The sequence below is a fragment of the Oreochromis niloticus genome, linkage group LG11 (assembly GCF_001858045.2).
Source record: "Oreochromis niloticus isolate F11D_XX linkage group LG11, O_niloticus_UMD_NMBU, whole genome shotgun sequence".
NCBI classification, from domain to species: Eukaryota; Metazoa; Chordata; class Actinopteri; order Cichliformes; family Cichlidae; genus Oreochromis; species Oreochromis niloticus.
Genome location: NC_031976.2, coordinates 14,990,669 through 15,018,181, shown reverse-complemented (window position 1 = coordinate 15,018,181; position 27,513 = coordinate 14,990,669). Strand labels below are relative to the sequence as shown.

Below are 27,513 nucleotides of genomic sequence, written 5' to 3'. Positions count from 1 at the left end.
GAGTCACCGCACCTAGTGCTCCGATTACCACTGGGACCACTGTTACCTTCACCCTCCACATTTTCTCGAGCTCTTCTCTGAGCCTTTGGTATTTCTCCAGCTTCTCGTGTTCCTTCTTTCTGATGTTGCTGTCATTGGGAACCACTACATCGATCACTACAGCCGTCTTCTTCTGTTTGTTTACCACCACTATGTCTGGTTGCTTAGCCATCACCATTTTGTCCGTCTGTATCTGGAAGTCCCACAGGATCTTAGCTCGGTCATTCTCCACCACCCCAGGGGGCGTCTCCCATTTTGACCTTGGGACTTCCAGGCCGTATTCGGCAGAGATGTTTCTGTGGCGTTCCATGTATGTCCTGCATATAGATAGATATACATACATACATACATACATATTACACATTTGAGTAATTCCAGTATATATGTATGTGAATAGGAGAGAGAGAGGGAGACAGAATTACAAACATTTGTACAGTTTAGTAGTACTTTTGTTCATAGGTATATTAAATATCTATGTGTCTGTAGCAGGTGTTTTACTGTGTTTGAATAGATCACTGTAAGCTTTACAACAGTAAACCACTGATGACTGTGTGTGTGTATGTGTGTGCATGTTTACACATCTTTGTGAGGACAGAAAACTGGCATGCTACTATACTTGTGGGGACCAATGGTCACTTATGGGGACAAAATGCCCATTCTCACAAGTTTGAAGGCATTTTTGAGGCTCAAAATGTGGTTTTAGTGTTAGGGTTACAATTAGGTTAGGTTTAGGGGTTAGGAATAGGCATTCATTTTTGATGGCTAAGGTTTGGGTAAGCGGCTAGTGAAAGCATTATGTCAATGAGATGTCCTCACTAAGATATTAAAACGAGCTTGTGTGTGTGTGTGTGTGTGTGTGAGTGATGGGAATTGGTGGCTGTGTTTGCAGAAGAATGTGCTGGCTCACGTCCTGCTGCAGTGCTCTCAGTCTTTCTTGTCTGTTCTTGTGTATTACCGTCCTCACAGCCCGCTTAGCTTCCGCTCTGACAAATGATAGAAAATGTAGAACAAAGATAAAACAGCCGTGATACGATGGATCAACATCGCAGCTGTGTGTTTATGTACATAAAGGATGAAGAAATAAAGAAAGAGAATGCACTCTTTGGCCGATGTGAACTTTTCAAGTATAATGTTTTTGCAAGTATCTTTGAATTCGAGCTGCCAATGTTCATTAAAGTGTGCCAGTATTAAATATCTCAAATACGAGCATTCCACCCTGCCAAGTAACATGCTTGTTACTTGGCAGGGTGGAAAAGCCTCATTAAGGCATCCTAAACTCTATTCAAGCACAGAATACAAATAGTAATAGTAAACTGAATTTATGATTTGGTACAATAAATTTTCTATAGCATTTAAAACTAGGAAAGTAATCAGGGTTTCCTTTGTTAACAATTCATAGTGGAAAAATGTAAAAGATGGTCAGAAAAGAAAGAAAGACAGAAAGAAAGCCTTGAGTTTTGCCTTCAGTAACCATATATATATGGTATGGGCATGTTTGACAGATGGTGTGGTATGCTTTGGATCACAAAAACTGTTTCTCTCCTCTATGCTTTCCTCTTCCCATCATTCTGACACAAGTTAATCTTGGTTTCTCTGCCTCAATCCTATTTTTAGAACAGTGCAAGGTTTATTAGATGTTTTCTGACAAAGTCTAATCTGGCCTTTATGTTCTTGAGTGTAACCAGTGGTTTGCACTTTGTTGTAAATTCTCTGTATTACCATTCATTAAGTTATATCTTGATTGTAGACTTGAACAATGATACTGCTGCCTCCTTGACAGAGTTCTTGACTTGGTTGGGTGTTGTGAAGGTGTTTATCTTAATCATGGGAATATCTCACTTATTTTACACTTTACACTAGTTGTCTTTCAGGCCTTTTGGCATTGCTGAGTCGGTCAGTTTTTTTTCTTCTTTTTATGAAGGTTGTTTACCAAATTGTTGTTTTGGCTAATCCATAAGTTTTGCTATCTCTCTGAGAGGTTTATTTTGATATTCCAGTCTCAGGATGGCCTCCTTAACTTGCACTGACATTCCTTCATAACTTCATATTGAGAGTTCTAGTGAACGGTTACAAAATGGACATTGAACTATTGGAATCAACTTCAGATCTTTTGTCAGCTTAAGTTGCCATGGAATAAGAAGGGAACAGGCTTAGTCATGAAACATGTATCAGTTAATTGTCCAATAACATTTGAGTCTCTACTGGCTCTACATGCAAAAATGTGTGTAATTCCTAAACATTTAATACATTTCCTTATAAACCTGTTCAATTAAAGCTTCAGATAACCTGCAGATAACCTGTTTGACATATTTGGACGAGCAAACATCAAATCCTTTTGAAAGACTAAAAGATAAGAAGTTGTGTTGTTACATATTAGATGTCATTATAAAATATAGCTATATTCAACCGCTCCTTTACTGACAAAGGGTCACCACTGCTAGTAACACCACATATTTGGTTTAACAGATTTCTACACAACATTCCCGTCCTGACAAAACCCCAAAGGGATTTGTGTCCCTTCACAGAAACAAACTTGGGATCTTTCGCTAATTAGGCAAATGTGTAAACCACTACACTATGGAGCCACTGTCAAATGTAGTCAAATAAATGTTAAGAAATAAATCAGTAAAAACAAATCAGAAGAATGAAAAAGAGGAAGTGTATCCCGATATTACCAACACTGTCAGACTGATAACGTTAGAATCAGGTGTTCCCGATTAGGTGCCAATGATTAGAGCCTCCTTGGGGAGAAACAGGTGGAACATGTGTTATTTCAACCTCTCACATCCAGCGTCTGGTGTTGCAATTGTTATTGAAGTGTGGTGAACCATCAAGATCTGAAGAGAAATTGCAGAGACGTGCATTGACGAAAAGGCAGGAGGCTGAGCTGGAGGTGGCAGATCTGAAGATACTATGGTTTTTGTTAGGAGTAACAAGATTAAGATGAGTACATCAGAAAGACACCTCAGGTCGAGCATTTTGGAGATAAAGTTAGAGCGGCAAAGTTGAGATGGTCTGTACATGTGCAGGAAGGATGTAGTGAAGCAGGACATGTGGGGGTTGGTGTGACATAGGAGGACGCTAGCGATAGGGTGAGGTGGAGAAAGATTATCTGCTGTGACAACTACTCAAGGGAGCAGCCAGAAGAAGCAGAAAAAGTAGAACTTCATCTATAACTGAGAAAGATTCAAATGACTGCTAATTTGAATTTTTTGGGACCGGCTGCCCCAGCAGATTCATCACAGGAGCTATGCTGCTAAAAGAAGTCTCATTACAGAATCTGCCCATAACTGGCAAATGTTGTTGGGAAAATGTATATTTGTATTGTCAGAAAGAGATTATACTAATTTGGCCTCACAATGTTTAATAGTGCACAGCACAGTTTGCCAGTGACTGTAAAAGTAAAGACCAGGCCTTTTGGAATAATGTCCACTGGACAGACAAATCAAAAGTAGTTGTTTGGCCACAACAAAAGTTGACATGTTTGGATCAGACCAAAGGTGGCTTTTGAGGAGAAGAAACTCATATGAACTGTGTGGAAATGTCATGCTTTGGTGTGGTTTTCTCGCACAACTTGGGGTCAGTGATTCGGCCGTGAATTCAGCATCATATCAAAGAGCTGAAAGATAATATATGGTTCTTTGTCTGAAAGGTGAACTGGAAGTGGACCTCTCAGCAGGATTATCCTAAACAAGCAAATCCACCAAGACATTGTTAGAAAAGAAAAAACAATTTTTATTGGAAACAAAAAACAGGAAAAATCCCATCGAAATGTTGTGGGATTTGAAACTGGCAGTACATGTAAGAAAGCACTCAAACATCTCGCAACTGAAGGAATTTTGCATGGAAGAAGGGTCAAAATTTTTAGCAAGCCGTTGTTAAAGACTGGTGGGTAATTGAGCAAAACGCCTACAAGATTTTATTTTTTTTTTCTGCTAAAAGGTCGACATACTAGCTTCTGAAGCGAAGGGTGGGCATACTCTTTTCACAGAAGAAAATTGCATCTTTTGATATTTTTCTTTTGATTATCTCCTTATCTGTGGGCACCGTTTCAAAGTGGATCAAATGTTTGCTTGTCCAAATACGTCCAAAAAGCCTGCCGTTTCAGTAATTATTTTTTCAAATGACTGTATAATGAAAATTTAAACATTAAAGCATGTCAGGGTCCTCTGGTCATGTTCCAGCTGCATCGTGTGCTGAAGAAGAGGTTCATATTGTTCTTCTATAAGTTCGCACAACCAGTGTACAACCTCTTCGGTCTACATAGATCTGAGCATAGATGGTGGAGAAAATATTTTGAGGGATAATATTCTATTTAATTTGCAGATATTCATACTGTAAACTTACACCATTATGTTAGCGGCTGGATTTGATGGCAGTAGTATATATATATAAAATATGTAGTCTATGTTAAATCCAGTACTGTGTCATTTAAAAGCCTGGCAATATAATGCTGTCAGCTGTTTGTCCAGTATACCGGTATTTTAGTGTTATAACGCTCTGAATTCAGACTATATGAACGCATGTCCTCATATCTGAATTCAGTGAATTTGTACTCAACCATATCTTCCCTGAAGATGAATAGATACTGACCTGATCTGAAAAACTGCCATAAGAGCATCAGTGGGTGATTGCTAGCTATATAAATATAGCTATATAAAAAGACCATCTTAGAGAGGCAGCATTTCTCAGAGGTAAAGATGGGAAGAGGTTCATCAATCTGCAAAACAAATGCGTCTAGAAATTGTGAAACAACTTCAAAATAATGTTACTCAATGTAAAATTGCTAAGACTTTGAATATCCCATTATTTACAATATATATAATTTTAACAATAAAATCACAGAATCATACCACACCATCTGCAAGGGACAAGGCAACCTTGAGCAGTTTTATTTTACACAGTTTAATCATTTTACTTCCTAAAGTGACCTAAAATCCCAGAGAATGTATGTAAAAATTATTTTTTAACATTTCTTTCTTTTTTAATTGTGTTGAATTTGATTTACATTCATGTATTTGTCCTATACTGTCCTTGCATATTTACTTAAAAACATGTCTATACTTGAGGTTAAACAGTAAAGCAAAGTGATCAAGATGACAATTTGTCATGATGAATTAAAATGTTGTATTTTATTAATGTTTAATAAAAATACAACCCCATTTCTGGAAAATCAGTACTGAATGTCTGTGTTGTTCTGGTCCTCAGGCAACACTACATTAAAAACAGGCATGACTGACATGAAAAAACCCTGCATGGGCTCATGAACACTTCCAGAAATCACTGTCTATGAACAGAGTTTGTTGTGGCATCCACAAGTGCAGGTTAAAGCTTTATCACGCAGAGAAGAAGCCATAGTTGAACATAATCCAGAAACACTGCTGTCGTCTCTGGACCAAAGCTCGTTTAAAATAAAATAAAAACTGTTCTGTCAGACAAATCGAAATATGGAATTCTTTTTGGAAACCATAGATGCCACATCCTCAGGACTAAAGAGGAATTGGACCATCTGGCTTGTTGTCAGTGCTCAGCTGAAAAGCCAGCATCTCTGGTGGCATGGGGGTACATTATTGCCTATGGGAAAGGCAGCTTGCACATCTGGAAAGGAAGCATCAGCACTGAAATATATATACAGATTTTAAGTGACATGGAGTCCCATCCAAACATCTTTTTATGGAATGCCGCATATATTTCAAGCAGAAATGCTCAACTAAATCATGCATCTATTGTATGACTTCATATTAGAAGAGTCCGGGTACTGAATTGGCCTGTCTGCAGTCCAGATCTTTCATAAGTTGAAAACATTTGATGCACAATGAAATGATAAATATGACAAAGGAGACCCAGGACTGTTGAACAACGAGAATGGGACACATTCCTCTCCCAAAGTCCAGCAAAAACAAGACTGTATTATTCTGTAAAAATATACATTAGCGTATTGTTAATTGTTTTTAATTGTGGTATTCAACTACATTCACATTACTTTATATGAAAAAAAGTCATTTTTTTAACAGAAAGACTTGGAAGAATCTCTCTAACAATACTTGTGGTTCTCTACTGTTATTGTTAGCTTTACTGACAACACTCTGCATACTGGGTCATGTGTCCAGAGGCAGATTTTAAATTTGTGTTTTACATGCGGTAAAACACAAATCCTAATCAGAGTCTATTAAGGTAAAGCAACTGTAATTATTATTTGTTTCATAGCAGTGCTACACTGGAGAGAGTCGTGCACCAAATTAAAATTGGTTTGGAACCAAATGATCTCCTATTAATCCTAATACTTGAGATATATTTATACATACTTGTGTGGGATGTTTCATTACAGTCACTTCCAGAAAAGGCTAGTGTGATATCAATTAATTTGGCAGTTCAAGAAATTATCAAACAAACTGATAGCGAGAAGATAGTAAAGAGCACTGAGAGAGAGTGCTGTGCATGGGTGAAAACGAGTGGCAGTCGGTGTAACATTAAATGTAGGGAAGGAAAGGTGCAGGCCTTGATGGGCTGATGGCTCTTCCGCAGACAGCGAGCCAAGCTGTTCTGCAGCAATGAGATGCTAATAATATGCTAATGATATGGTAATCTGCCAGTAGAATTCCACCTCAGCGGAGAAAAAGGAGATCTGGGAGGCCTTGCGCCATTGGTTGGGAACCAGGGACGTCCTGAAGTCAGAGTTCAGGACAAGGAAAGAAAGACTACATGCACACGTTTATACATGATAGTTGTGTGTGCTTGCAGGTCCCCACAGGAAAGAGACTGTAACTGACAAGCAGCCCGAGGAGAATAAGAGCGACCAGTCCCTCACCTTCAATGACCCTCTCTGGCCCATGCAGTGGGAACTGGTGGGTGTATTTATGTGTATGTGTATGTGTAGTAGTGTGTGTTTGTATGTGTTCATTGGTCTTATCTGGAAGCCCCACCCCCGACTTTTCTCATCTTCATGTTGAAGGATGTTCCTCTGACAGGCATAAGTCAGGCAGGCTTTCATGTGTGACTGGAGAGTGAGACGGACGATAGAGAGATGGGGGGGATTGTGGAGGAGGAAAGAGTGAGCGAGAGAGGAGGTGAAGGGGGTTGTCCATGTTGAACTGAGACAGATGTCAGGGATTGATGAGGCTCGGAGCAACACTGACACACAACTGGGCCGCAACAACAAGACATGCTCATCCATTCTGCAGAGTCTTGTTCATCCTGTTTGGACGATACTTGTACACTATGTTTGAGAAGACCAAAAGGAGCAAAGGGACAGGATGCTTGGGTATAAAAAGGCACATTTTTTAATAACGTAAAAATTATTTAATAGCTGCATCTACAGCCTTTTATTATAAAATATTTCAAGTAGTCAAAATTCACAGATTAGCATCTAAATCAGAAATTCAAGTTAATTTTAGAGTTTGCATGATGTCATCCTCTTCCTCCTTATCTCAAGCCTCATCTCCGGAACTGTATTTTAGGCTCTAACATATAGAAATGTGCATAAATATACTTATTATTCCCAATATTGTTGCAGTTAGTTATTGTCAGCTACATTAGATGACCTTCCTGTCTCTGTACACCTGACAAGAGCTGGCTAAACAACAACAACAGCTGTTTATAAGCTCACATTACACCAGCTAATGTTAGGTTCAAGAGAATCCCACATTCCTGCTGATTTGATTACATTCTTACATAGTATGAGAGTTAATTTGCTAAGTGTCAGAGTCCAACAATATTTCTTGTGTTAACAGCAGGCTAAGAGGCTAAGAGTAGCTAACAGCTCCAAAAACAGTAGCGCTTACCGACGCTCAGCATATGTTCAATAACGCACCTCAGTATGGCTGTCATCATTTAGAAGTGAGCTTCTCTGACTCAGTGAACCGTATATTAGAGTTCGTTCATAAAGTTTTACAGCCCCTTACAAAGTAAATCACGGGTGGGGAACTCCAGGCCTCAAGGGCCGGTGTCCTGCAGGTTTTAGCTATCACCCTGGCTCAACACACCTGAATCGAATGACTACTTCATTACCAGGCCTCTGGAGAACTTCAAGACATGTTGAGGAGGTAATTTAGCCATTTAAATAAACTGTGTTGGATCAAGGACACATCTAAAACCTGCATTACACCAGCCCTTGAGGCCTGGAGTTCCCCAACCCCTGGAGTAAATAAAGGTGGAGGCTTCTCGCCCGGCATTGACAGCTGAGGTAAACAGTGGACTGGCAGCCTTTAACACATGGGGAAAAAGTCCAGAACGAATCTGGTTCAAACATAGCAGAAACACGCCGGCTGGCCATGGCCGTTATGAGGTACAGTCTAAAGTTCATATTTTTGATCTTTCTGGCCTGACTAAAACATGTTTTTCCTACAGCAGCCACAGTAGCTGTGAGAAAGCAGACCTCAGTTAACTGATATTTGCAATCTACCGAAATCTAGCATTGAAAATTTTAGACACTGTAACTTTAAGACACGAAGTTCTGGATCTGTCTTTAGAAATGTTTGTTGAATGAATCTTTTCTGAGGGAAAAAAACCCAACACTGGTCATTATATTGTCACAGGTATGTCTATGATGCTTCGTAAGCTGTTGTTAACTTTTTAAAATTTGTTTAAGCACACACGTTTCAGTTTATTACAGAAACGTATGTGCTTAACAGCCTTGAGTACCTCTCCTGACACATTCGGTTGGTACCAAAAAGTATATTAAAGCTCAGTAACCAGCTGAATAGGAAGGCTGCTTATTGAGAAACCCTGTCCCTGTTTTTTTTTTTCTTTAGATTATGTTTGCATTTACACAACTGGTTACATTATGTAACTTATGCTTTATCCAATTCCTTGATAGGTTTGAATAATTCCTTTACTCTTACCAAAGTGTAGTCAACAATTCAACAGCCTGTATTAGATAAACCAAAGGTTTATTACTAATACAGGGCAGCCAGGGCTCGTCCAATCGTCAGGGCAGACGTTCTTGACTGACATACGAGGGCGTAATCTGGCAGCGCGAGGAGGAGGAGGGGCGGGGTCAGAGATTCACCAGAGCAACCGGCAACAGAATGATTGACACCTCAGCTCTCAGGGCAAGATGAAGGGGTGAAAGTCAGGATGGGGGTGGAGGGAGGTGGAGACAGAAACAGAGGAAGTCAGGAGAGATGATGGGGGCATATGAAGCACTAGTGAGAGAAAAAAAAAATCTGACAGTTTCTTTTCTTATGAGCACGATTTTGTTGCAAATAGTCACCTCTCTTGATTTAGAAAGCTTATTGACAAGACTGTTTATGAAACACAGTATGATTCATGTGCTGGAGCATGCAGTATGACACTAAGCGGATTAACATTAACTTTATGGAATGATTGCATGAACTGAGAAATAGAACATAATTATCAATCACTCATTAATCAAGAAAAATGAAAGGCGTCTTTAACGTTGAGGACATTGCTCTCTCTGTCTGGCCCTCCCTCTCTCTCCTGCTCACTAGCCCTGCTCTCCTGCTTTCGTTCTGTTGTGTTTAATCAGCCTCTAGTGGATGTAGATATTGATTGAGGGTCAGTAATCTGCTCAGGGTTGGTAGCCTGCCAGGACCAGACAAATATATGTTTGTGTGTGCTAGTCTGGCATGTATGTTCGCTAAAAGCTGTACCTGATGGGCTATACCCTCCTGTACACACACAAGGCAAGTGGAGCCTATTGTACCCTTTTTGTTAGACGGAGTCAAGCCCCTCCTGAGGAGCTCATTCAAAGCCTCTGAAATCCACGCAGCATCTTGAGCGTGCCTACTGTGTGTTTATATGAGAGAGAGTGTGTGTATGTTTTCGCTGAGGGGCAGCTGAGATAAAGGCAGGGAAGCCAGAGATTGCTATGTTATCACTCTGTTTACACGTGTGTCTTCTGCATAGAAAAAGTGCCACTGTTGTTTTTTCTTGTTGCATGAACTTTCCAAAACTCCAAAGGTATATGTCTTTGATCATGTGTGCATTTGTGCTTGTGTGTGCCAGACGTTCATTTACTAGAGAAACACACGATTGGTATATTTCAGTGCTTCAGAGAATGATCGTGATTCTGCACGTGTGTGTGTATGTTGTTGGTGATCACTCTACGACTGCGTGAGGTGAATCAGTGTTCAAAATGCCTCTCTGTGGGCTTATATCCAAGTTCACAAAGGTGTGTGAGTGTGTGTGTTTGTGTGTGTGTTTATTTTGGTGTACCTTTGGTTGTGTGTGCGTTTTCCCCTGGGCCGGTCCTCGTGCTCTGGTGGACGTTAGCCTGCTAGCTGCCTCCATTCATCAGCTTTATTCGCACAGCAACAACAAAGCATTGCTGCTCCCCAGATGCAGCCCCCAAAACACACACATACGAAAGCACACACACACACACACACACACACGCGCACACACACACACACACACACACACACACACACACACACACACAGAAACACACAAACAAGTCCTGCCTACCACAACTACCACCACCCACCGCCACCACCTCGTAACCATTTTTTCCATTGTGTGTTCTTCTCCCCCTCGTTCTCTCTCTCTCTCTCTCTTCATGATAACAACAACAGAGTTGAAGCCTCTTGAAAAACTCACTTTGAATATCAGATTGGCTTTGTGTGTGTGGGCAGGGGATGTTTGGGAAGCTGCTGACATTTTTGGTGAGACAGCTTGCGCGCTACCTTTTGGCACTACCTTTATGGTTTGTGCGCCTGTGAGAATGTGTTTGCATGGAGATGCAAGTCTGAAGCTTCACTTAAAGCTATCAAGGGAATGTGTCTGTGTAGTGTGTGGGGCCATTAGGACTCATGGGAGCTGCCAAGATGGTTCTCGTGCCTCACGTTGGTAGAATTTCTGCACAGCAGTGTGTGGAATTGTGTGTGTGTGCGTGTGGGTGGATTGTGTGGTTTGAAGTGAAAGGATGAAAGACCTGTCTATGTGACTCGTCCATGAACTCCCCGGGCTTCTTATGGGCACTTTGAACGTACATATGGTTTCTGAAAGTATCACTGGATGTGCACATGTTTCCTCATAACCCAGCGACTGTAAACATTTCCATTAATGCACATGTAGCACAGATTCAGAGGGTAATATATTCACATACAGTACAGTAATAACAATAATGCACAGTGAAGTTTTGACCATTCATCCATCCAGTTGGACCAGTGTTTCCCAACCTTTTGGAGCCACAGTACATATTTCACATTAGAAAAATCACAGGGCACACCACCAAACAAAAAAATCACAAAAAGCATATTGATAATTTTTTCCCCGCACATCAGGCATAGTAGAATTGGCTCAGTTTGTCCCCATTATACCTTTTGTGCTTTCTTCTGACCACTTCTCATGCTAGGGCCCTCATCTGGGTTGGAATTTTCTCCAGGACCCAGGTCAGATTGACTACTTTTTCTTTTCAAATACTTATCTATTGCTATTACGTGCTTCATCGTCTCACAGCATGACTTTTATGTAATTTCTTCTTCGTCTTCTTCTGTTTTAATGGCAGTTGGCAACCCATTTAATTAGAGCAGGTAGTTGTACTGCCCTCTAGTGGAAGAGAATGTAATTGTTCTGCACGTTACTCACGCCGATCGCTTAGAGTACTAACGAAGTGGAACCAGATCATCTTCCACGGCACACCTGATCATTTCTCAAGGCACACCTATGTGCTACGGCACAGTGGACTGCAGTGGACAAGAATCTAACACTGTCTCTGTTATTTTTTTTTACCTGCAGTGTTAAGAGCCTTTTGCACACTGACAATGCAGTGAACAAAAACAGAAAGCAGTTGATATCTGATTTATGCCATTGTTACATTATATTTACTATGTCCGCTAGTAAATATACTGAGCAAGACTCTGTGAGGATATCAGCGTGCCACCAAGCAGACTTGGAAAAAAGTAGAAAAAAGGAAATTATACTTTTTTGTGACGCTAACATTTTAATAATATTGTGTATATATGTGTCTGTGTGTGTATAGTTTGCACAGGGTGAGTACACTGATGCGACTGACCTGAATGTGATGCCAGTTTGGAGGAACAATGTTACCGGACATGGAGTCGTGGTCAGCATCATTGATGATGGTGAGTCTAACTTTACTGCAACAAACATGTTCACACACGTTATAAACAAAATAGATAAAATCTGCATTTGCTGGCAGTCAACATCTAAAAACTAAGGCACATTTTTCTGCAGTATTTACCCTCTTAACGCTTTTAACTCAGTTGAGTATGCATTGCCTTTGCTTTACGCAATTAGACCAGAAACAAACTTACATTTTTGAAAAAATATATTTCAATTAGAAATCTGCATAATGCAGCAATTCTATGCAATACTTAGACAAGATGTGTGCAGTGTGCATGAAAAAACCCCAAAACCAAAAGGTGTTAAATCGGCAAAGGCTTGTCAGGTTTGGTGTGACAAAGCTCAACTCTGGCCCTGAGCGGAGAGGGTGAATGATTTATGTTAGTGCCCTCCTCCCCCCAGCCGCTACCACCGCTACCACCGCCCTACCACCGTCATCTTCGTCTCAGTCATGCCACAATGAGAATTCATTTCTCTCTGATTGCTTGGATATCTGGCAACAAGGGAAATGAGAGAGCGGCATCTTATGGGCTCATTCATCAAGAACTAATTGAAGCCTCACTAGTCTCAAGTGCTGATAGAGCTGGAGTAGTTGTGTGTGCTGTTTTGTATGTGTGTGTTGAAGTCTTCACCTTTTTTTTCTTCTTCTTTTTTGCATTCAAGTGCCTCTGACTCTGCCCTCTGTGTGTGAAAGTGACTGGGTTCTAAGAAACAATATATCTGTGTGTGTTGATTCGCTGGTATGCATGCATGCATGCAGGAGTGTCAGTTTTTGACTTCAGTGTCTGGTTTCAGGAAAAAAAAACTTGTGTTGTGGTTAGCCTCTTTGGACAGAAGGCCTTCTCTCTCTTCTGCATCCTTCTGCATACAGACTGTGTCTGTGTGTGTATGTTTGGGTATGGGTGGCACGAGGTGGAGGGTGGCTACAGAATGAGCAAGCAAGAGAGAAGGAGAAAGAAATTAAATAGAGGAAGGATATAGAGGGAAATGTCAGGAGAAAGCAAGAGCAAAAAGGATTCAGAGTGGGGCGAGTGTGTATGTGTTAATGTATGTGTATGTGTGTGTGTGTATGAGACAGAGAGTATTAGACCTGCACCACTGAATCTCCTCTCCTCTGAGGCTATTGTACTCTGCTCCACCTCTCTGTATTGATTCCACTGGGCAAGAGCCCCGCTCTTTTTCCTTTCTCCCTCCCCCTCTCTCTTTCTCTTCCTTCTTTCTTTTTTCCTCTTTTCCTCTTCCCTTTCCCCTCTTTGTTAACTAGGAGGTGACTTTTTCCTCTGGCCACCTTTTCGTCTTCTTCTTCTACTCCTCCTTTTTCCTCATCTCTCTTTCTTTCCCTCCCTTTTGGACATTTTGCCTCTCACAGCTAAAGGATCATGTACACGCTCACCTTTAGCCACCTTTCAATCGATGTCATTGATTTTAATATCACAATGAAATAAATTATTTTCTTTGAGTGAAAGCACCCTACCGCCTCCTCCTCCACTGTGCTCCTCCTCCATAGCCATCCTTCAGTTCAGTCCCTCTGTTTTAGATGTAATTGGCAATCTGAGACTTGTTTTTTTAAAACTGTTGAATCACATTCACAGTGCCACCTTCACTCATTTGCTTTCCTGTGTTTGCATGGACTATACCCTTTACTGTCCTCTCTACATGGCAGCTTTAGTTATAGTTTCATCAACTTGCTTTTATAGCTTCATGGACAGTGGGTGATCATTGAAAAGCTATAAAATAATAAAGACCCTTATTTCTCAACTTTGTGTATGCACACTTTTGAGTGCAACGCATGGAATCTGTGAAGATGCAAACTGACCTACAAGGTTGTGACTATATTATACAGTGTAGGTTTGTGAAACTGTGTAATTATTGAAAAAGTGAAACATTTATCTATTATTAATTTGCTTAATCGATGCTGAGAAGAGAGGTTGTGCTCGTCAGCTAATGCTTACACTGTCTCACATGGTTAGCAAGGAGCATCCGTTATTCATGGTGGTATTAGTTAAACAGCCTTGAATCAAATTCTACTTACAGATGAGGAGAGAACCATTAGCTCCCCCTATGAAACTTTTTTTTAATATATTTCCCAAATGCTGTTAAGCAGAGCAAGGAATTCTTTACACAGTTTTCCAAACATTCTAGGTTTATTTTTCTTTGAAAACCCTTCTTTGGTGAATCCCTCCAGATTTGATGGTCTTCTGTCATAAACTTTGATATTCAGTTCAACGAACAGATTTTCATTGGGATTCAAGTTAAGGGCTTGGGGAGGTCAGTCAATAACATTCACTTTGGTCCTCTGGAGGTAGTTCTTTACCAGGAGTGACATATGTTTGTTGTCAAACATTTGTCATGTTGGAAGACAAAGCGACCATCCAGACTCAGTTTTGCTGCATGAGATTTAATTTTCAGATCTTCACGTATCCTTGTTGGTCGTCCCTTCCACCCTGATGAGATTCCCAGTTCCAGGTGTACTGAAGCATCCCTACAGCATAATACTCCCACCACCGTGTTTCACTGTGAACGATGTTCTTTGGGTTTTATGTCTCTTCCTTCTTTCTCCAAATATAAGCACGTGAGTCCAGATGAGCTTAGTTTTGTCTAATCTGACCAAAGGACGCACTTCCAGTAAGCATAATCTTTCTCCAGGTTGCCCTTAGCATACCTCAGTCATGGCAGCTGTTCGGGGGTATTTAGACACATCTCTCACTAGTTTGCTTTACAGAGTCTTTGAGGTCTTTTGCTTCTGTACCGTGTGTTTTTTTTTCTGAATTTCTTGATGATACATCTCAGTCCAGTTCTTGAAACTTGGAAATGCTGTGATAACTTTGTATATCCACCTCCTGCTTTGTGAGCATCAACAATTCTTTTTCTCACGTCTATACGGATGTCTTCTGTTTTTGGCATGACGTTTTTATATTGGGTATAAATCGGAAGATATCCTTCAGTTTTAACTTGATTTCACAAGCTTTAAGTATAACAGAGTAAAAGCACATCATTGCACAGCAGTGGTTTGTGTCAGGGCTCAATAAAAAGGTCAGTTTCTCAAGGGGCTAATAATACTGACTGTGGTAGTTTTTTTTTACTGAAATAATTCTGTTGTTTCGTGCAAATAGAAAGAATTCATGCTTTCTAAAGAAAACTATTATTTTTAGAAATGCTATGTTGAAAATCCCTTGCTCTATTAGAAAAGCACTGGGAAAATTTTGTTGGAAAACTGTGCCACATGTTTAACACCAGTCCCAGTTACTTTAGGTACAGTGGTGCTGGATGCCATGCAGTAGTGATATGCCAATCAAAAGGTAGTCAAATTCTAAATCCTACTATGACTTAATGCTTATTTGACTCTAAATGAGACCACCATTCACAGCATGAATATCATGCTTTATTGAAGAAGACTTGAAAATAGCAATCAATATCATAAACTCATTAGAAAAATATTTACCAACCTAATAAATCATATGAGAAGAAGAGTCATTTTCTCATCAACCTTTATTAGTCTTTATTTTGTAACCATAACCGCCCCCTGCTGGCCTTTAGAAAGGAAGCAGTTTTAGACCCAGAGATGACATTTTATTTTATACAGTGTTCGCTTTTAATGTAGTTATTTTTGTCCCCAATCAAGTTCTGAAGATATTAGATAAGACAGTTTGTTTTCTCTGGTTTTAATACAAAAAAAACTGTTTTGAAAGTTTTGATATTATACAATGGATCTAAAAAAAACAACCACCATACTGTGAGCAGTTTAACATCAGTATGAGACAACTTTTCATTCTACAGAGATCAACATTTTAGATTCGTTGTTTGCCATGTTGTTCATGTTTATCACTTCCTTACTACGTGTGTCTACAACAGTACTCTACATTAAAGCTACTGGAAATGTCAGATGGATGAGTTGACCATATGTACATAAACATACAGGTTGTACATACACAACAGTGTAAAATAGGTGGGATATTTTTCCTTTTTTATAGACTAAAGCTGTAACTATACATCTCTGGTAAACAGTAGCTATCTGGTTTGTATGGACATGTCCTCAAAGTTCACATACAGAGGGCTCTATAGTTTGATAAATGAGGCTCTTGGACACTTTTATAGGAGGAATAAAAGACAACTGTCACACAGTGTGCACTTCAACATAAGCAGCGCTCATTAGCCTGTCATCAACGCATTATGACCGGTGAGTGGGATAAGGATAAAGATTCATCAGAGAAATCACATCCACCCCCCACCCACCTTGTCCTGCCACTCTACTACAATGTCCCTGTCACCCAGCTATCAACGCTGGCCTCTGTCCCCCGTGGCCAAGGAGTCCAAAAGCAGACTCCTATCGATCGGTGCTTACGCCATTGTCATTACATGTCATTGGTATACAAGGAGACACAGGACACAAATTAGACTAGGAGATGGAGATAGAGCAATGAATGAATGGGGGAAGAAAGAAAATAACAAGAATTTAGAAAAAGAAGACTGCCACACTGATGTGTGAAGAGCATAGAAAGAAAAGAAAACCTTTTGAGTATACTTTTTTCTTCTGTAAACATTAATTTGAGCATAACTGCACTCTGGAGCGGATGGAGACATTGTGCGATTTCTTCTTCTTTTCTTCATGTTTTCGGAAGAAACCGCTGTAAGATAAAGGTAGAAATTTATAGTTCCACCCAAAAAATTGTACCCCGAGGAGTTAATGTAAGCTTCATATAGATGCAGAGCTTTAATTATGTTGTCATTCTGTATGTATTTATCAGGTGATGTAGGAGGTGTGATAAAAGATTTTATGGCTGATTATGAAGGCTTACGTAGCCATTCTAAGAGGCAGGGCTGTGTTTTGTGTCTGATTGACATTGTAAAGTCACACAGTATGAGTACTATTGAATTGCTGTCTGTTCGTGTTATATATTACTCAAAGGTACAATAAATACTTTTTGAGGTTACTTAAAGGACTGGATGTTAGTTTTTGACTATAATAGTGGAAATGGACGTTGCTGTTCCACATAATCAGTTTTTATTTATGTGGCTGGAGACACATACATAAAAGTTTCACTAACGCTGGCTAACAGCAGCTAACAGCGGCAAAAACAGCAGCTAACTGATAGAAAAGTTTGGGATATCCTCAACAATTAACCTCACAAACAGCCTACACTCACTACAGATGAACGGCGGCCACAGTAGTTTGGCCTACAGTGGCCAATGTAGCGAAGATCATGCGCTTGGATCGGGAGGGGTAACAAAGCAGAATTCAGTTGAGTGCAATCTGCAATCTACTGACATACAGTAGGTCACTGAACTGTGCAATTGAATTAGCTTTAAATTTTGTGTGCTGTAGACCATTTTTCATAATCTAAAATATAAATAGGGCTTTTGCCACAGTTTTGGTGGGCCTAAAAACCTTTCCTTAGACACCTTTATGTAAAAAGAGTTGGAATATTCAGAACTATAAAGACTTAATAGTAAAAGTCAAAAACATCCAGTTAAATTCTATGAGCTAATATTGTTATCTTTAGTTACTTAGCTAATATAAAGCTACAAATGTTACAATAAATATGATCAAAGTTAACTGTATCTCAGAGCGCTGCTGTCAGTATAAGCCTGTGCTGTACAGTATGTGTTATAGCAATAGGATAGTGTCTTACCAAAGTGCTATGTTAAGCTCTCCTCCTAACCACCATCACCCCACCAAGTCCACCACTGGGCCGTTCCTGGCTCCCAGACTTAACAGGTTCTGTTAATCACTTATATTTCATGGTCACTTCTGAACAGTCGAAAAGCATTTGCATACAGTTCCAAATAAAATAGGTGAAAACAAATATTATACGAGTATTCTTTTACATAAGATTGATATTACTTGGTGATCAACAGGTCTGTATGTGGTAAATTCATGACATATCAATGCACTGTAAGTTTGTACTTATGCCATAATTCCAACATATTTCTTAGTATTTGCATGTATTTGTTACAGTGTAAATTAACCTAACATATTTGCCCTATTCACTGTGTGCCAGCTATTACAGATGCACCCAGTGCCGTGTACAAGATAATAACGCTAATTATCTTTACACTAAGCAACAAAGTCCTCAAAGTATTTAAACAAAGCAGTTGCCAAGCAACACAGAACTACCTGTGCGAACATATTTATTTTAAAATTAATATATATTAATATATATTAAGCTTTGAACAGCTGTGACTACGCTGCTGAAAGGTATAATTAACTGTCTTTTTTCAGGTTGTGTTTTTTTTTTCTTTAGGGTGAAAGTCTCCCTCATGAGCTGTTCTTCAGCCCATGTTTTCAGCACAGAGAGGATTGTACTGTATAATAAGGAAAACTTCAATTTTACAATTTGTGTCTCAGTGTCTTTGCATCACTGTCCATAAATACTTGTATGCTTGTGGTGCACATGCACTCATGCATTAAGGCACACTCCTGGCTTAACTCCAGAGAGTGTCATAAGCCCGTTTGTGCATGTGTGTCTGTAGGGCAGTTTGGTAGAAATGACACTGGCCGGCCATGTAAAAGTGTGTCTGACAGGGGGAGCGACAGAGTCAGCGCTTTTTTCCCTCCCCGCTCGCCCCCCGCTGTTCAATCCATCCAGCTGCTGTCACCACAGGGGAGCAGACAATCTATCAAGGCATCGGGATGCATTCTCCTCACCTGCACCGCGCCTTTAATGAACAGCCAACATGATCCCGGCTGACAAGCAGGAAATGGATGTAATAAAGATTGTTTCTGCATGCTCTTTGCATCCCTGATAAATCACCTCGCTGTGCAACAGATACGGGAGCCACATGGAAATTTGATTTCACACGGCAAGGGGGAGGAAGAAGAGAGCAGTGGGGGGAAAAGAGAGCTGCTAGTGGCAGGGTCACTCTATTTTATTCCTCTTTTTCTCCAGCGGAGCAGCAGCGCAAGATGTGTGGGGGTTGAATGGAGGGGCAATTCTGTTTTCTTTTTTTTCCCCTTTAACCATGTTCTTATCCCACAAAAGCTCTGTTAAGCCCCTAACATGCCTCTATTTCTCTAAGTCCATAAACAATATCCGACAATGTGTAGACCTTTACAGAGGTCTCAGTCATCATAACTCGATGTAATGTTATTGTGTGCACTACAAAGGAAATAAGGAAGAAACCTGAAACTAAAACATTTTATTTTTAAGAAAATAAGAATACTAAGTAAAAGTAAAAAATTAAATAAACTACAGTTTTAGTACAATTCAGCTATTATAGTTGATGTATCAGGTGGGATATCATAAAAGATAGATATAAGATAGTTGTGATTCCACTGATGAGTATGCATGTGATGATATAGTAATTATGAGGGGTTAAAGTGGGATTTAGCAGGTGGGGGAAACCTTAGATGTAGGTGGCCATGCAGCTGGGACAAAGTTTTAAAATATCAGCTAAATTAACCCATGCTATGAGCTCAGTAGATTTGTTTTCTTTGACGACCTGGCTACTGGCTCTGAGGTTTACTAGTCAGAAATTGACAAGTGCTAAAGAACATCACCAGCTTAAGGTCAAATTCATGACGCCTTTCTTTGTAATAATCTAAAACGATGGATGCCACAGTCTGCCGTGCACCAATTCAAATACACTGACAAGACACTTTATTAGGTAAACCCTGTTAGTTGACCAAAATATCTAATCAGCCAATGACATGGCAGCAAGCAGTGCATTTAGGCCTGCAGACAAGGTAGAGACAAATTGCTGAAGTTCAAACTGAGAGTCAGAATGAAGAATGAAGGTGATTTAAGTGACTTTTAATCGACACGGTTGTTGATGCCAGGGTTTTATTTCAGAAACTCGTGAAACTGCTGAGATTTTCCCACAAAACCATGTCAAGGGTTCACAGAAAATGGTCCAAAAAGAGAAACTATCCAGTGAGCAGCAGTTCTCTGGGTGAAAATGCCTTGTTGAGTACTTAAGAGGAGAATAGCCAGACTGCTTTGAGCTGATAGGAAGGCAACAGTAACTCAAATAACCACTTGTTACATCCATATTGCAAAGAATAACATCTCTGAACACATAAGATCTTGAACCTTGAAGCAGATGGGTTACAGAAGCTGAAGGTCACACCAGGTAACACTCCTGTCCCCTCAGAACAGGAAACTGAGGCTACAGTTCACATGGCTCACTAAAACTGGACAATAAAAGATTGGAAAAACGTCGCCTGGCATGATGTATCTCTATTTCTGCTTGAATGGTATTGTAAGAATATGGTGAACTTGAGAGCCTGGAGTTGGGGGGATATTTTCTTGACACACTTCTGTCTGTTAGCACCACCTGAGCATTGTTTAAAAACTAGAGCCTACCTGATTTTTTGTTGCTGACTGTTTCTATTCCTTTGTGACCACAGTGTACACCTTCTGATGGCTGCTTTCAGCAGGATGAAGGGGCTTGTCAAAGAGCTCAAATCACGTTAAAGTTGATCTTTGAACATGGCAGTGAGTTCACTGTACTCAAACGGCCTCCTCAGTCACCAGATCTCAGTCCAGTACAGCGTCTATAGGAAGTGGTGGAAACGGGAGATTCAAATCTTGAATGTGCAGCTGGCAAATCTGTAGCAAGTGCGTGGCACTATTATGTGAATGCAGACCATTCTCTGATAGGTGCTTAGATCTGTAAGATTTAAGGAAGTTCTGAAGGAAAAAAGAGGTCAAACCCAGTATGATCAGTACTGTACCTCATACAGTGACAACTTTCCAGGTGATCAAATGCCCCTTCCTGAGCAGTCCTTACCTTTCAAAATAACTACTCATTTTCCTCACCTGTCCTCTCCTTCTTACATATTGAGTGAGTGATTATGACACATTTGTTTTACTGTCCAAAATACAATCAGAGTACCTTTAGCTAACAGTTAAAACTGTATGCAAATTTGCAATTTTAATTGTTGAACTGCTTAAAACATTGCATTAGGAATTAGCTGCCAATTTAAAAAAGTAGCATAGTTAATGCTCGTGCCATTCTCTAGCACTGCCTAGATGGTGAAGTAAGGGCACCAGAACGCAGTGTTATTGTATGCGTGCATGAACACCACAGATGAGAAGGAGGAAATGAATAGAATAGCCTAGTCTGTTTTGTTAGCCGTCTTTGTGAACACGTATAAAGCACACCATGGCCAGCTGCCATATCCACAGTATAAGACTACCAGTTGATATTACTTCTATATAGTTTGAAAGCAGATTTAACTGGAGATGCTACCAATTATATTAAATTAAACTCATATTTGCTAAAATATAGATGATCAAAGGCAGCAAATACCAATCTGCAGAAGGGGTTCTAGCAAACATTCACTCACATGCCTCACTGTCCAAAAGTCAGCGTAGCAGCCCTCTAACAGAACAGCATTTGTATTGTAGAGTACAGGGAGTGTGAGAGAAATGAAGGGGGTGAAGAAAAGAAAATAATGATTAGAGCTGGGGAGAAATAATAGTGGGGGAGCAGGCGAAATACATGGGGAATGGAATATAGGAGAATAAAGGGAGAGTGAGATTGAGATAGGGAGAGGATGGAAAGGGGAAAGAGTGAGATAGGGAGTGGGGTGGGGGGATGTAGATATGGGGGGTGGGTGAGTAATTTATGATTTAATCTAATGCAGTCTGGACCTGCTGTAAGTCACACAGACCTCAGCTGGGAAAGCAAGGGAGGGAGCGATGAAGAAATTGAGAAAGAGACATTAACCTTTCCTTGAAGCGAGTGTGGAACTGTTTTATCCGGCCACCAGCGACTCTTGTAAACCTTTTCTCCACTCCAGCTCCACCTTCTGCACCCTCTGATTTTACCAACTGCTTCTTTGGACTGAGTTTCCAAAATGTAAAATGTTATGTAATTACGATCACCTTTGGTTCCACAAAGTATGAATCAGAATATAAACTTAAACTTGATTCTGTTACTTTATTTCACTGAGGTGATATGACATTCTAATGACTGAGACCAATCATCTGATGATGGGTGTTTCTTTTGCACAGGAAGTGATGCCTGCTTGTCTTCTAATGTGGTTGTGTTTAAAACTCCAGAGACTGTGATAGAAAAAGTAGAGAAACTCAAACTTTATCAGCAAAAATAAAGCCCAAGGAAAAAGCTGTCAGAAAGCCGCCTACACTGCTCGACTGATGAGTTATTACTGGGAAGCAGGAAAGTAAAGGCCCGAAAGATGCAGACAAACTCTATTAGAAAATGGGAAATTTAAGGTTTACAGCACTTCACATCAGTATGTCCTCCACAAAGTCCTTCTGTAGCTTAGTATGACGTAACAAAAGTCGATGCAACACAGCCTTCTTTAGGAATCAGTTGTTGCTATTGGCAATGCCGCTGGCATTTTGGGCTGTTTTTTGTACTTCTTAAAAAAATGGAATAAGGTTTCGGTTTGATTTTCTGAGATCACAAATGCGTCACACAGTCACATAAGTTTTTGGGTTGTGAAATAACCTTGAGTTGATCTGATTGGCAGCAAATAATGGTGGATGACTTTAACTGGACTCACAAGGGAGTTTGAGTGAATTATCACAAATAATCAGCATCATCAATAACCAGCTGCTGCCGCTGGCATTGCTGCTGGCACTAGAGAAAAAAAAAAAGAGTTTGGTTGCAGTATCTTAGATCATGCACTGTACTGTATATGTGGTGCAGTGTCCAAGCAAGTAAGGCAGTGATCAGTGTTGATCACCCTAAGATTTTACCCACCTTATTCATGAACAAAGCTCCCTGTTTTTAGAACAAATATTGGTCATAAGTTTGACTTAAGGTGAAATTTAAATTGCACAAATTGCACATTTGTGCAATTTGAAATTCTAAACTGTTCCCACTGCACTATGCACCTGCAGCAGCTGGGTTTTATTTGTCTTAACCATAGACTGTATATAAAAGATGGGTGCAGCCACTGTGATGTTACCCACTGGTTGTGTACTGCATTTTGAAGCCTCAACATTTACATTTTTGGTCAACACCATATTAGTTTTCTGGAGCCACAAGTGGCCTTGTTTAAATAAGAGGTTCTGCACCACACGGCAGACCATATAATTTGGAACACAACAGTTTATTTTATTTATTTGTTTATTTATTTTTGTATAAAGCTGTAAACATGAGCCAGCCTCCAGAGGCAGTTTGAGGAATTGCAGATTTTGGCATTTCTGACTTAGCTTTATTTTTCCATCCCACAGGATTCAGTTTAGTCTATCCACTAATTATCCCACCAATTCATTTGTATTGCTGGGGTCAGTTTTGCTCCGTGGCTACGCCTTCTAACTTTATATGAAAGGGAAATGAAAAGCCAATTTCCATCAGTTTAGTTTGATTTGGAAATATGGATCACAGGGGTGTAAGTGTGTTACGAACCTATCTAAGTGAGGTTTTTTATGCCAAGCATTTTTTTTTTAAGAAATCAACAAAACTTATCGTAAATCAAAGTATAAATCTAAGAATATTTTTATAAATGAGGGACGAGAGTTACATATGAAATGTTCTACCATTATCTAAGAAGTAACTTATGTCATGCCTTCTTATTATCAAACAGCAAAATGTCTCCCTAATATTGCTGTGCTTACTCCATCATGCATTTTGATGGAGGAAAGAGAATCACCAGCAGCAGAGGGTTTGCAGTAGGCTGGGTGAGTTATTGAAAAGCAATCTCTAACATCAGAAATGTGGAATGCCTGTAGCTAACCCGATAACCCTGATAGATAATTATATATAATTAATTAACTATAGTGACAAAGACTAAGCAGCATAGGAGTGTGTTGTATATATCACTTCTTTATCTATACTATATCACTGTCATGTTGCCAATTGACCTTAGTCTGTGCCATATGACCCTAGGCAAGATGTAGTTTGCACCAATCAGGGAGCTAATGCATAGAGACAGAGGACCATTCACACACAGCCACCTGAAATTTTGATCTGGCTGGCAATCTAACCTACATGTCTCTGGATTGTGGGAATAAACTAAACCACATAGACAACATGCAGACAGAAAAAAAATGTTCTTCTTACTGTAAACACTGCACAACTGTGTTGTATAAGTTAACTATTAGCTATGGAATTATGCTATTGACTGACAGATTTTAAGGATATAGTCAATAACAGTATTCAATCTGAAGTGTGATCATTTAACACCAAACAAAATTGGTTTGCAGATGTTGGAAATTAACTTCACTAGAGGCTCACCACAGTTTTAAGTGTGTAGTGGTAGGGATATGCAGATGTTAGCGATTATGCAGGCAGGTTTACCTTTTTAAAACGTTGTATTTTTCTCAACTTTTTAGTCCTTTGAGTCGTTATGAGCCGTTAATGTAACTGTAATGGCTTTTTACCTTTGCACATGGAATATAGACATAGAATATATAGAATCACACACAGAATCAACGGTATGAAGCAGCGTGGCTTCTTGCTGTATCTTCCAATCGCTGCTCTTCAAACGCTGAAAACCCCACGGACTCAGCAAATGACATAACATGTTATCGAGCTGCACCAGCGCCTACTACTGGAGCGCAGCTTTCATGTCTGCATCAATAATCTCTCTCTAGAGAGAGAACCATTTGCCTGGATAAATATTGGTTTTTGCGTTGGCCCCTGTAATGGCACCATGTGCAGGCGGCGGGGCCCATAAGTGACTAAGTGACGTTGTCTGTCACGCCGTTGGCAGGCTGGCGTGGGAGTCGTTGGCACATCGTGGGGTCTCTCCAACGCTCATTTGAATTCGCTCGTTCCCAATCATGCCACTACACTCAGCGACTACACACTTCCACACTCCACTCACACAGTACTCCCACTACCTGTTTGGGCGCCGTCGCTCTCATTTGCATGAAATAAGATGGAAATGGAGCCCTTATTTATGCCAACAGAAATGGAGTGTGTTATTAAGGGCACTATTGTGCAAAAGAGACGGCGGCGGTAAGAATACATTACAGAGGCTATTTCTGGAGTGGCTCGAGTCACACAGAGGGTAATGCTTTACAGGTCCCTGATGACTTCTGCACTCTGTAAGGGATATGTGTGTGTGCTTATGTGCATTTTGCATGTGAATGTGCGCATGCTAGTTAATGTGCATGAACCTGTCTATGATATTTTAGGGGTTATGTGTGCAGGTATTTACAGTATGTACTCATGTGTGTGTGTGCGTGAGTTGATGTATACTTGCCCACACCTGGTGAACTTGATTCTAGCAGATGATCATATATATTGCCCAATGGATGGCTTTCCTGTGATTGACAGTTCTCTGTTTCTCTGGCTTCATTGTAAGTCTGTGTTGTGTAGGCTGGCCAGAGGGAGGTAGAGCTGTCAGTCAGGCATTGATACAGCACTTCGAAGTGTTCTGTGGGTCATTTCTGTTTTTAAAAGGGGCTAAAATGGGAGGAGGATAAAGGTCTACAGGGGGCTGTTGGCCATTATTTTGTTTCTTTTATTTCTTCAGTGAAATATAGGCAGTTTGTGAAGTGTTGTGAAGGTTTATGAAGAAAAAGAAAACATCCCTGTTTTCAGCTGCAGTTTATACTCTCTCAAGTCACTTAAAAAACACATTTAACAATGCAATGCCTCACAGTTATAAGAATGACTGGTACAGTAATGACATTAGTGATCTCTTAATGTTACATCCAGTATGTTAATTAGATAACTATTTCATATGCTTTATACATGATGTGGCCACCATGCATAACCAATGATATTTCAGTCATTTTCAGCTGTGCTTCGGTTTGATCAAACTAAGGGATATTTTTATTTTTTTGGGTACTTGCTACTGAAATATACTGTATACACTTTGTATAGGTGTGCAGTGCAGGTACTTTACAGGTGAGCTACGGAAGTGGCGCCCAGTCTGGTCTTCTTTTAGGTTATGAATGATTAGAGTTACTGTTGTCCTCCTGTCAGGTTGATGCAGTCTGCCCATTCTCCTCTGACCTCTGGAATCAGCTGACTTCTTCTTTATTTGGGGCCATTGTCTGTAAATCCTGGAACTGACTGTGTGGAAAATCCCAGTAAATCAGCAGTTTCTGAAATGTTCAGGCCAGCCCACCTGACAACAATAACCACACCATATTCAAAGTCACTTAAATCACCTTTCTTCCCTATTCAGATGCTCAGTTTGAACATCTGCAGTTTGTCTTGACCATGTCTGCATGCCTAAATTATAAAATGCATATGATAAACATGCCATGAAAGAAAAAAGAAAACAATTTTAAATAACCACTTTTAGGTGTTTGTTTAAGAATGTAAATAGACTTTGTTGTCCTGAATATTAAGGCTACGTCCACATGTACATGGGTATTTTTGAAAACGGAGATTCTCCGTTTTCGTCTTTTTTTAAAAATCCTGTCCACACGTGCCGTTTTGAAAAAATATCTCAGTTCACATGTAAACGTCAAAATCGAAGTCAAAGGCTGTCAAGAACATGCCAAATCTTGACTGTGTAGAAATGTTGGCCAATCAGAAGTCTAGAAGCCTGTGATGGAGAGAGTAAACGGGGTTTTGTGCCCGGGTTGCGTCGCTAAATCTCCGTTTTCCTCGTCCACACCTAAACGTAAAAACTGAGTTTTTGAAAATCTCCACCCTGGCAGGAGTTTTTTAAAATCTTAGTTTTTAGTGACCCAAAACGCCCTTTATGTGTGGATGAATGGCCCAAACGCATAGAAAAAGCTGCGTTTTTAAAAATACCCGTGTATGTGGGGACGTAGCCTAACACAGGTAATGTACTTGACCTGAAAGAATTTGCTGGTTCATATGTTGAAAGCATTTGAGCCAGCAGTCACTGTGGGCATGTAAGGAGAGCTCATATAACCATAGTGGGTTTTCACGGTGCGTCATCAAACCGGAAGTCGCCATATTGGAGATACTGGAGGTAAACAAAGCGCGCGCACTCAAACAGATTCCAAACGTCGAACGAAAGGAAATGGTGAAATATTGCCGTGTTTTTGGCTGTACCAATCGGTCAGACCGTGAAAAACATTTGCAGTTTTATAGACTGCCAAAAGTTATTACAAATCAGGGAGAACAATGCCGAAAGTTATCAGAGGAAAGGAGGCGGTTGTGGTTAGCGGAGCTAAACCAGGATCTACAAGGCAAAAATCTGGACAACATCCGAATTTGTTCTGCTCATTTCTTTTCTATAGTTAAGCATACTTAATAAAATATACTCAAAGTATGCTACTTTTTGGTAAGGGATGATATCATAAAGTTAAGGTTTGGTTGATTAAAGATGTTATTGCATTACTTACTTTGGCATTCACAACACATCTGTCGCTGATGACTTGATACTGCATCTCCCTCACCCATCCACACACCATCTGGTTATAGGCCTCCAAACTTTTATAAGATTTAAGGTCTTCTGCTGTGTGTGGGCTTGGCGAGAAAACCAGGTAGTTGACGATATCAGGATACGCAATAGACGGAAGACTCTCCAGGTCGTCATTGATTCAAGATGAAGGAGCCAACTCGTTTGGATCT

At 40.1% G+C, this 27,513-nt stretch overlaps 1 protein-coding gene and 1 long non-coding RNA gene across 4 annotated transcripts in view; one reads left to right on the top strand and one right to left on the bottom strand.

Annotated features, from left to right (window-relative positions):
- The window catches only part of LOC102079407 (furin-like protease kpc-1), a 209,374-nt gene that overhangs the window by 34,603 nt on the left and 147,258 nt on the right, over positions 1–27,513 (top strand). For all 3 annotated transcript variants that reach the window (XM_005472550.4, XM_019364583.2, XM_005472551.4), the window contains exons 5-6: positions 6,781–6,884; positions 11,984–12,086. In XM_005472550.4, the coding sequence (XP_005472607.1) occupies positions 6,781–6,884; positions 11,984–12,086 (207 nt within the window). The remainder of the gene's footprint in view (positions 1–6,780; positions 6,885–11,983; positions 12,087–27,513) is intronic.
- Positions 228–9,134, bottom strand: LOC112848187 (uncharacterized). The gene is made up of 3 exons (XR_003222151.1): positions 8,880–9,134; positions 947–1,022; positions 228–356 (listed from the first exon to the last, which is right to left on the bottom strand). It is a non-coding gene; the product is annotated as an uncharacterized LOC112848187 (long non-coding RNA).